Here is an 11,524-nt window from a genome sequence, read left to right as displayed (position 1 = left end):
AAGGTTTTAAATCATTGATATCGTAACATAAAATAAAGGGATGTCAAAGAAGAATCTTATTTAACTGTTAAAATAGAAATATAGAAGCTGACTGAATGATTCTAGGAAATTAGCATATACAATGATGGTGAATCAAGTCTTTTAAAGGCCAAATAAAAAGCCATTCAAAGCCCTTTTTTTCCTCTGAAATAACATGCTCTATACAGTAGTACATTTTGATTTCATGACTTCAAATATTTCAGAGAAAAAAAAAATCAAGATTGCTCTTTGTTCAAATATTGTTGTATCTTTATTACATACAGAACATCATAAATTAAAAAAAAGTGCGTAGAAAAAAATGTAACAGATTTAGAAATTCTTGTATACAACTCTATACAAAGATTCACTCTGAGTGGGATCACGTTCAGTGATGGAATCAAGCTGCAGTCTTCATTTTTAATAATAAGCATACTTCAATTCTGTACAAAAGCATGAGGGAAGAGGGATCCGGGAATTCTCTGGAAAAACAAACAAATGAGACAAACAACCCTACAGTCACGTTGCATAAAATCAAAGCTAGTGCGGGATTATCCCCAGCACTCTTCATACTATTGTTTGCACTGTAACTAACTAGCTGTCACTGATGTACTGAGGTAGTCAACCCAGGTGAAGATGAGAGTCGGTCTTAATGTGCTGCGAGAGGAAGGCTATCAAGAGAAGACACATGGCTATAAGCAGCGCGTCGGCTGTTTCCAGCTGAAGCCGCCATTCATGGGTATGGTTTTAAATACTTGTGTACTGATGATCAGAATGGGATTCAACATCATTCACATCTTTAACACTACACAAGTGATCCTACTGATTATGTATAGAATATTACAATTGACCCCCAAAAGACTGGCCTCAAGATATAAAAGCACATAAAAACAGTGGGTTCTTAAAACCAATCTGTCAAAAATTGAGCTTCAGGTGAAGTCTTATTTAGAATGGTAATGTGGACATGACCCAGAATGCTGTAAAATGGTCTATACATGCATTCAGAGCAAAGGTACACTAACTTAAATAATGTGCCAGTCAAGGGTGTTAAATTTGGTTATAAAATGTGCTTTAAGTGACACATTCATTTGCACCCATAGAAAAAAAAAAAAAAGCAAGAAATATACACACGTCAATGTTCTGGAAACACACAGGCTCCTGTTCGAAACTAGGTTGTGTGGCAAGATTGTTCATGGTTTGACTAAAAACTACATCTGTTTTGGAAAATATGTACAGTGCCTACATTTCCCCCCAAAAAAAAGAGAGCAAAGATTATTAAGGTGCTGTTGAGGACGACCTATAACAGGAACTCCTCTTGATTCAGTAGCAAAAATAATCACACCCTTTCAAACTTCAGGGTAACTTCCACTATTAAAACCACTGTACATTTATTCTGACACTAAAGGCTCATTCCAGAATAGATCTACTGCATTACCAGCCACCAGTGGCAAGATTTGAAAGGCATGCTGGGACAAAGTAGCACAAGGACAGGTGAAATAGTTAAGTAAAGGGTATTCGTTTGAGGTCACAATTTTTAATTGTTGAATCAAAGCCAACGGCCTCATCCAGTGCAGGACGTTACTGGGTTGTTAAATGTTGGGGTAGGAAATATAACTCACTCGAGGTAACCAATCAAGACGTGCTGGTGGTCTAAAAAGGCCATACACCCTGCCAAACAATCTCAATATTGTGTTTTCTTCATCTCCGCACCATTAAGCACCTGTAATGAGTGTCTTCATTCAAAAATAGCCACCCATACCAAAATATCCCCTCCTAAACTATTGAGTAAACAAGCCAGTTTTAGTTCAGGAAGCGTCGGCAGCGCCGGGCCCCACAGTTACAGTGCAACTTGTTGTTTGCATCTTCAATGGGGAACTTGTAGTCATAGGTAAGCTCTTCTCCACGGTAAATCTTCCGCAGGGCGAATATAACGATGTGCTTCTGGCCCTCCACATTGATGACTCTTGAGTAACAGTTAGGGTCGCAGGAGTGATTTATAAATCGTGCCGCGTTTCCGTGCATGGTGGCATCCACCACATCAAAGTCGTCAATGCGAAACATATAGCAGCCGATGCCCTTTGAGGAAAGAGAGGACGGAAACAGACAGTAGGTTAGGAACTCAACAACACTGCAATGCAAGAGGATAAATGGACAGTTTTAAGCAAAAACTGTGCATCACACTGGGACAAATCACTATTACCTTGCTGTCATAGTATTTCTCCCTTTTGTCAGTGAGAACTGCGCGGATGACGTTGCCAGCGTACTCGATCACCATCTCTCCAGCCTCAATGTTCCTCTTGCAGAAAAGACCACGACCTTGTATAGCAGATCTGTTTAATTGAGATAAGGAATTGCACAAATTACTTTTGCTCTTAAAAGTTATGTTCATTCCATCATTTTTATTGGCATGAGATTGGTCAAGTGATTTTACACAGCTAGATTTTATGCTGTAATACCATGCATCTCTCAGGAAGACATTACCTGTAAACTCCCACAGCCTCTTTAGAGGTTTTCTCCAAGTGTCTGAACCTCATAGCCATTGGCAACTCTGTACTTGTGGCTCGTCTAAAGGGAAGTCAAAATAACAGGATGAGTCACAAAAAACTAAAATGTTAACAACACTAGTAATGCACTGACTTTACATAAAGAATCGATTATTTTGGCATTATAACTGATAAACAACATGAAATTTGTTTGATCTATTTTTTTAAATTGTCTTTCAAATGGCACAAAAAAAGAAAAGAAAAAAGGAATTGTTCAACTAAAAATAAAAATTCTGTTATTAATTACTCACGCTCATGTCGTTCCAAACCCTTAAAACCATCGTTCATCCTGGTTCATCTTCGAACAAACTAAAATATATTTTTTATGAAATTCAAGAGCTTTCTGACCCTCCATAGACAGCAAGGAAACACATTCCAGGTCCAGAAAGGTAGTAAGGACATAATTGTGACATCAGTGGTTCAACCTAAATTTTTTGAAGCTATGAGAATACTTTTTGTATGCAAAGAAAAAAAATGACTTTGTTAAACAATTTCTTCTCTATCCTGTCAGACTTGTTTTCTTTGCGCACAAAAAGTATTTTCGTAGCTTCATAAAATTATGATTGAAACACTGATGTCACATGGACTATTTTAACAATGTCCTTCCTACATTTCTTAGCCTTGAATGTGTCAGTTGCATTGCTGTCTATAGAGGGTCAGAAAGCTGTCGGATTTCATCAAAAATATCTTACATTTTGTAATGAAGGTGAACGTAGGTCTTTCGGGTTTGGAACGACATGAGGGTGAGTAATTAATTACCGAATTTCCATTTTTGGGTGAAATTTTCTAAATATGTTGCTGAATGCCTAACCTGCTGGATTTTAGCATAACGTCATCCTCCTCATCATCACATGGCCTTGACTCAGGAAGCTGACGATGTTGCGATGCCAGGAAATTGAACATATCAAAGGTAGATTTTCTGTGTGTGGGCAGGGAGAAAGGCGATTTTTGATTTCCACATTTGGAAAAGAACAAATAAAGCAACTCAAAGTTATATGTGGGGCATACATGAGTTTACAGATACGTACCGCACATAGACCTCTGCACGGGCACAGCCACTGGGGTTTATTGGCAGCTCTTCTTCCGGTACTTCATGCTGGTGGAAACGAAAACTGTGTTTCTGGCAGAGGGAAGCACCCTGCAGCTGCTCCAGCAGAAAGAGCACAGCATCGTGGAGGACACCCAGAACCCTGGCACCACTTATCCTGTTGAAGGGAAACTGCTCTAGCCGACAGCCTACCCGTGCCTCCTGGACACCGTCCATTACTGCCTTCCACGCCACTGAAAAAACACCATAAAGGGAAATATATCATAATGTGCCAAAGTGTGAAAGGAAGAAACTGATATTCTTATAACAGTGTCACTACAAGGTTTATCAATACTGACCATCCATGCTGTCAGCTTCTACGCTAAAGCCATCCTCACTGGTAATCTGGAAGCATAGATGGGGCAGATAATGACTGGCACACTTATCCTGCTTGCCTGTTGATGGAGAGTCCTCGTCTGAACTCCAACCTGAAATGGATACAATTCAAATGGTTCAAATTCATTAAATTAGCTTTAGCAACTAAAATGTTGCTTTAAGGTAACACAATATCTCACATTCACCTGCATAGGGGGCCCATTCTGAGGAATCACCATGTTTGTAGCTCGTACACTGAGATTTAGCACTGTCCCGTGTGTCATTTCCCTGCACTGAAGTGGGCTCTGATTGATTTGGAGTAATTCTATAAGAGGACAAAGAAAACATCATGGTTATCTTTGGTAAAAGACAAGTAAATGTGATTTTAAGTCATCAGCACTGACCTCTTATTTTCATCGTTCTTTGGCTGGTTAAGAGATCCAACATCAGGGTCGTCAAAGTCGAGCACATCCTTAAAACTTGGGGCCTTTATTCTAACCCGGTTTGATCTAAACATCAACAAAATAACATGATTATCAATACATGATAATATAAGAAATAAATTAATCTTCAATTCATACATCTAGTTTGAATGTTCAATTTTGTTTGTGCATGGCAGGGCTGTTGCGCTGTTTTGTATTTGTTATTAAAGTTTTAATTAAATGTCCACCGGGTTCCCGCCTCCTCCTTCCCGTGATTATGAATGTTTTTATAGTGTTACAATAATTAAAATACTTTTTTCACAACACTGTTACCTATTACTGTACAAAACAAAATCAATATTGTCTAACATTTGATAGACTGAAAAAAAAAAAAACTGGGGTCTTTTAAAAATAATCTACAATAATGATCAATAAATTGACCACCCAGACTAAATTGAAATGACTGAATGTTTGTCCCTACCTGCTGTTGTCACTCTGAGAACAAGGACCCATCTGGTCCAAGAAGTCAGTACGGCATCTTTTCACACCAATTCGATCAGTTACTGAAGACACTCTCTTGACCTTGACTTGAGGTCTGGAGTGGGACAAAATGTTGGGTTGAGTCTGAAGATGAAAGCCAGGGAATGAATCCTTTGATTCAGGAGAGAGGCGTTTTTCAAGGTGGAGTGGAGAAGGGCTTATGTCAGTGGGACTGGCTATTTCACGGTGACTTGCCATTGCTTTGTCAATTATCTCCTGGGCCACTGCCTTCTGCCCACTTTCAGAAATCAAGCCAGTTCTTTCTATTGACGGACTGGTGCTGTGTAATTGGCTTCCAGGATGACTCTGAGGAATCCTCCTGATTAGCACCTGGGTTGGTGGTGTTGCTCTGTTGTTGCTGCTGTAAGATATGATACGTGTTGGTGTGGTTTTGCCGAGACTAGCCTGAACCTGCGGCACTGGTATCACTGTAACCTTAGGGACAGGTCGCTGGAGAACATTACTGCTGTGGATTATCTTCGCAATCTGGCTGATTTGGGTGTACGAGGGAGAATTAGAGTTAGTTAATTGGTATGTATTCGTTTGCGGGTTTTTCACTAGAATCTGTCCCGCACGGTTGACCAGAAGAACCTGAGGTGTAAGAGGTGTACCAGGTGAACTCTGGGGCAGAGACTGTTCAGACACTCGTTTTGGGGTGGCAATGCGTATGGCAATCCTATGACCCTTAGTGGCTTCCCTAGGTAGAGCTCCAAAACCATTTATTAAAACTGAAGCAGGAGCAAGATGAGTTCCTTGTGGTGCAACAGAAAAGGTGGGAGAAGATGAGACAACACTGACAGGCAAGGATAGTGGTAGAGAGTTGGCAACAGGCATTGTCATATGGAAGGGTTTGGGTTTGGAGCCCGGTTGTATGGTCACAAAGCGTCGTTTTGTGAGAGCAGCTGGTGCAACAACATGAATTGTTTTAGTACTACTCATTGGCACAGCGGTCGCCAGTTTCTCAACAGGTGACAGACCTCTCTTTAAAACAGCATCATCCTTGTTTACTGGTGAGGAATCAGTTGCCGCCACAAGACAAGCAGCATTTTTTGTCAAATCCAGAACTCTTCCATCAACAGCAGATATGAAATTCCCACTGGTGTCATCCAAGAACATTTCCTGCAAACATTCTGTTGATTCATTTTCGAGCAAGACTTCTTCTTGGGTCGTAACAAGATCACTGTCTTTGCAAAGGAGAGGGGTTGTGGCCTGTAGTTGATCTGCAAATGACACTTGTCCGTTCGATACTTCAGAATCAATAAATACGTTTTCAGCGTCTTCTAAAGAAGTTATTTCCTGAATTCCTGTTCTTCACAGACTTGGTCCATGTTTTGAGTCTCTAGCTCAGAATTCTGATGTTGATTTGCAATAAGTGATCTTGGGCAAACTAGCTGCCCGTCACCAAGAGTTCGGCCCTTGTTTGGACCAGTGCACTTTAATGGCTCAGTTTCCTGACTACAAAAACTACTTCCTACTTCCTGAGTATCATCAGCTGCATTGGCTTCACCTGTATCACTCTCCGAGTCATTGTCAGCTCCATCCAGCTGAGAGATGGACCCTGAGTTAGAAAGGACTGAGAGACCTGTCTGTGCAGATTCTTGGACCACAACTGTGCGAGAGAAATTCAGATAATGGTCAGCGACATCATCAATTGTTTCCATTTCCATCTCTTGAAGTCAAGTCTTTGCTGCCAGTGCTGAATTGCAGTTCCTTCTTCTGCATCTCCCTCACCAACTTGAGGGTCGCAGTCCAGAGCCACATTTCATTGAGCAAAGCCTCATCAAATTCAAGCTTTTGCATTCAATACTGAGGCCACAGCCACATCTGTGTCTGGATCAAAGTGCGCAGAGAGCAGTTCTTTGATTCGACTTGTTGGATGAGGCAGGAAATTTGTGGCTTGGTGCGCCTGCAGCCTCCTCCGGTTCTGACAAGGCAAAGAGCTCTTGGATCCACCTCATCAGTCTTATGCTGTGTGGTTTTGAAAGGCTGTTTATGTCTTGGGGAGTGGTGGACAGATGAATGAAAGGTGGAAGAGGGACTTCGTAGAGCTGCTTGTGGAGGAGAGGGTCCAGAGGTGATGCTAGAGGGAGACAAAGAGGAAGGCCTCCCCCTTCGTCGAGGTGAGGTGGAGCTCATGAAGTTCTCAGTTGTACCAAGAGGTGAGACAGGGGGGCTGAATGAAAGCGACCTAGGGTGAATCGTGCCACCTGATCGCAAAGCCATTGGGCCTGACAGAACCACAGGGGGAGGAGAGGCATTTCGGCTACGTGTGGAAAGTCTCCGTGTTGCACGCCGTGTCTCATCAAGGTCACTAATGGTCAAAATATGATGGGATGTGGAAACAGCATTTTCCTGAGAAGGAATTTTAAGATAGCCATGTATGAAGTCATTATGAATAATCAAGAAAGCTCACCCAAAAACGTCAATTCTATCACTATTTACTCAATGTCATTCCAAATCCACAACGAGTTTTGAAATGATTTAGCTGTATTTAGTATTAATCTTTGAAACACATCTGATGAAAGGGGAGACGTTTGTGTAACCAAAACTTCCAAAAAGTGTACAAAGGCATCATAAAATTAATCCATAGGAAGTGAGCGGTTAAATCCAAGCCATGTGAAGATATGATGCTTTAAATGAACAGATTTAATTTTTACATTTCATTTGCATCTAAAAAGTGATTGACAAACATACATAGTTACAAGCTATATGCTATATAAGCTAGAAAAATCAAAAGCGCAATGTCATTTTTTCCCAATTATAGTGCAACCCTAGTGTGGATCATTGTTTAGATGTAAATAAAAGCTAAATTTATTCAACATATGATGCACTCATATCTCTTTGCAAGTTAGGGACAGATACCTCTCAGGTTTCATTAAAACATCTGAAATGTGTTTCAAAAAATTACCTTATGGAAGATTAGTCTTATGGGTTTGAAATGACATGAATAGGGCCCTATGAAATCATTTTTTTTTTCTTCCCAAATTCCGTTTTATTTTTTTCCCAAATTTCCACTTTAATTTTTCTGGATTTCATTTTTTTCTGTTTAAATTTTTCTCAACTCCATTTAAATGGTTAAAATAAATTGTATTAATCAAAAGCATGTCCAATTAATTAAAATGATAAAACTTACAGATTTTCACATCAATTTATTAAAAGTTTAACAAAAATTACATGTTTAGGGCCCTATGAAATGTTTTATTTTTTCTTCACCATATGTTTTTTACGTAAATCTGTTGTTTTAGCATGTGTACTTATTTAAGTGAATAAAAACAAATTAATTTGTTAATTTTCTTAAAATAGCCTTATGAATTTTTTTCCCCCTCGGAAATTCTGTTGTGTATTTACATTTTTCTGGTTATCAAATGAAGGCATAAAACATTAATTTAATTATCTTTTAATTATTGAAATTAAGCATATTTAAATAGACTTTTCCAGCTCAATATTTACAGATATCAGTCCATATCGCGAAGTGCAATGACCTACTTTTGATTAATTCATTCAAAATTTGACAAATTCCGTGACATTCTGCGTTAAAATTTAAATATTTCCGTTTTTATGTATTCCGCGATTCCGTCATTGTTTTCTGCATCGCGGAAATCACAGGGCCCTACATGAAGGTGAGTAAATGAACATTTTCATTTTTGGCTTATTGATTACCCTGAATCGCATTAAAATTGATTCTAATTAGAATTTATTTGTTTTGGAAAATAAGGCATAACTTCAAACTGATGTAAAGATCTTACCTGGGGAAGGTAATGGTCTGGACAGTCCCCCTGTTGGTCTCCTGCTGTGTGGATAGCCAGGAGTCTTGCCTCCAGCCCCTAAGTCTTGTTTGGTCTTGGAGGGGGTGCTGGGGGGCATCTCAGGTGACAAGGACTCGCTATCTGTGCCCTCTTCATCTATAAGACAGAGATATGAGTAGTCTGAATTAGGGCTGCACGATGTGTCGTTTAAGCATCGATATCGTGATGTACGAATCCACGATAGTCACATCGCAGGATGTTCGATGTGGGCTGTAGTAGTTGATCTGTTATTCATTAACTGTACATGCCAGCTGCTCCCTGGCCCTTGACGAATGTGATTCACGGATTAATTGCACAGCCTAACCATCATGGGTGAAAGTTTATCATTGACCGGACTGAAAAACACATGCAAGTTTAATAGGGCAGAGAGAGAGAGAGAGAGCGCCAAAGAGACCGAGAGAGAGAGAGCGCGCGAGAGAGAACGCGCACGACAGAGACAGAGCGTGCGCGAGGGAGACAGAGACAGAGCGTGCGCGAGGGAGACAGAGACAGAGCGTGCGCGAGGGAGACAGAGACAGAGCGCGCACGAGGGAGACAGAGACAGAGCGCGCACGAGAGAGACAGAGACAGAGCGAGCCATCTTCAAACAACACGAGCGCTGTCCTTGCGCATATTATCAATTGACACGATGGTGTTGATGTTTAAATCATTTAAAATGAGAATGTAAGTGTGCTCACCCCATTTTTGTTTGTAAGAAAAAATATCGCAATATATATCACAGAAAAATAAAATATCACAATGTCATTTTTTCCCAATATCTTGCAGCCCTAGTCTGAATGAAAAAAATTAACTTTAGAAAAATGTAATGCATAAACATATTTTTTTTTAAATGCATGAATAAAAGAATGTTATATATGCACATACACACCATTGTGAGCTTTTGGACTGTGTACAATTGTGTGATTTTCTCCCTGATCCACCATGGAGCTAGGAGCTCTGCACCGTGTTGATGGTCGCACCTCTGTCACTTTACAAGTGTACCGGCATCTCCTGCGAGGGTCAACGGTGCTCCAATACCATCTAGAACATCTGAAACCACATCAAATTATATGAACAACTATGGCTCCTCATAATTCATAATTAAATAGGAACTAAAATGTCATCTGAAACTGAAGCTAGTGTATTGTTCACAGTTCTGCTAAATGTATTTTTACCTTGATTTCAGAGGAACAAGATGCCTTTTTTATTATTATTATTATTTTCTTGGACAATAAATATATTACAAAAAAATGTGGATGACGCTTTGATAACTGATTAAAGACAACACCATATTAATTAATTAATAATCAAGTGAAAGCTGAGTAGTTTTAAACTTCATATTACTCACTGGTAACCAACTGGATACAATTTTCCAGAATTTGCAGACAGCTCCGTCAGAACACCAAGTTTTTGTACATGTAGAGACCCTGCATGGATACATAATAAAACTTGTTAAACTTTTCTTATTTTTAATGCACCACCAGAAGAAAAAACATCTCCTGTTTACTCACCAATCATCACATTTACAGACTCTGGCTCCAAGCCTGTTAGAAACTTCCTACGCAGACTAATTCCATCAAAATCTACGTAGACCCTTCTGAGAACTTCAAACCCATTGCCTTGTTCAATCTACAAAAAGAAAAGCTTGTTTACATTCTTCACACTTCAATTATACAGTAACTGTAAAACATAGCGGTTTTCCTCGGAGTTTGCTCAAACATACACACCTTAGTGTTTATGAGGTCCCGATGTTTGTAACAGTACACTTTCTTATCACACTGGAAGACGCAGCTGCTGGCACGAGCACACATGAAGTGGTAGTTACTCTGACACGAGGTAAGACAACAGCCCACAGTCGCCCCTGTTTGGCCACAATGCTCACAACGCTGGCAAAAAATGTCAAATTAATACATTTATTTCACTAAAGCATTTAATATTCTATTAATTAAGATTAAAAAAGACTGCACAATATACAACCTACAAGTTATTATTGCTATGGAACCCCTGAACTGGGCTTAAAATATTTATTAATTTATTTAGTTATTTTCCGTTTTAGATTTTCGTTCAGTTTTTATCTAAATGACAATACTCTGCATCAGTTTATACCAACCATGAGGCGGCCCCTGGTGACGGCACTGTGGACATGCAGCAAAGCTCCTTTGACATCCTTCACCTCTGCCGACCACATGCAGCAGTTCACATGAGCCCATTCATTCTGTCCAATATAAAGCAGCCTACCAGCATTCTACACATACAAAGACAATACAACTCAAGTGAGCAAAACATGACTCATCTCTGAACACAGAACTGGTGAAGGCTTCACCTACATTCGGTTTGGCATCTCCATGTTGCTGGCAGAGGGAGCACTGTCTTTCATCCGTGAAGAACTGAGAGTTCACATTCTGCAGATCTGTGGTTCATGAGGAAAAAAATTAACTAACGATACAAACAAGAGGATAGCATGAGACATAAAGATAAATACACTGCACTTACCTTGAGATTTCGAATGAGGGTTTTCTGGATCCTGCTCTTTGAGCCATTGTGCATAACTGTGTTCATCGCTGGGGGGAATTATGGCCTCAGGGAGCATACCGCTATGAAACAAAAGAATCTTAACAACACAAACTTTGAAATGCATGTAGCATATTCAATTAAGAAACATTAGGTTTCCTACCTTGGATATTCTTGCATATGACAGTTCCACATTTTGGGGTCCTGACTGTTAAACCAGCTAAATACTTGTTCTACTAACTGCAAAGACAACGCAAAGGCATTTTAAAAAGAGCTAAATATGCACCAGGATAAAATACAGACTGT

The 11,524-nt window shown here is 39.8% G+C and overlaps 1 protein-coding gene across 1 annotated transcript; it reads right to left on the bottom strand.

The window, feature by feature from the left end:
• Positions 1-1,386: 1,386 nt before the first annotated feature.
• Positions 1,387-11,469, bottom strand: LOC113069211 (histone-lysine N-methyltransferase 2B-like). The gene is made up of 19 exons (XM_026242218.1): positions 11,382-11,469; positions 11,201-11,301; positions 11,035-11,117; positions 10,818-10,952; positions 10,435-10,593; positions 10,219-10,336; positions 10,056-10,134; positions 9,597-9,757; positions 8,669-8,824; positions 6,391-6,480; positions 4,864-6,226; positions 4,365-4,469; positions 4,167-4,285; positions 3,945-4,073; positions 3,587-3,839; positions 3,370-3,477; positions 2,497-2,580; positions 2,216-2,345; positions 1,387-2,091 (listed from the first exon to the last, which is right to left on the bottom strand). Exons 1-19 carry the CDS (start codon positions 11,411-11,413, stop codon positions 1,816-1,818), a joined length of 3,681 nt encoding a protein of 1,226 aa, XP_026098003.1. The 5' UTR covers positions 11,414-11,469; the 3' UTR covers positions 1,387-1,815.
• Positions 11,470-11,524: the final 55 nt, after the last annotated feature.

This window comes from Carassius auratus, unplaced genomic scaffold (genome assembly GCF_003368295.1).
Source record: "Carassius auratus strain Wakin unplaced genomic scaffold, ASM336829v1 scaf_tig00001140, whole genome shotgun sequence".
NCBI classification, from domain to species: Eukaryota; Metazoa; Chordata; class Actinopteri; order Cypriniformes; family Cyprinidae; genus Carassius; species Carassius auratus.
The sequence above is the reverse complement of the archived record's forward strand: the minus strand, read 5'-3'. Positions and strand labels throughout refer to the sequence as shown.

Bases quoted from the DNA above. Each gene is read 5' to 3' on its own strand.
- LOC113069211 (XM_026242218.1), bottom strand. From the start codon at position 11,413: ATGTGGAACTGTCATATGCAAGAATATCCAAG. The intron at 6,227-6,390 runs GTAGTTTTTGTA...TGTGAAGAACAG, and splicing joins TGATACTCAGGAAGTAGGAA to GAATTCAGGAAATAACTTCT. The intron at 4,286-4,364 runs GTCAGTGCTGAT...GTCCTCTTATAG, and splicing joins AAGAACGATGAAAATAAGAG to AATTACTCCAAATCAATCAG.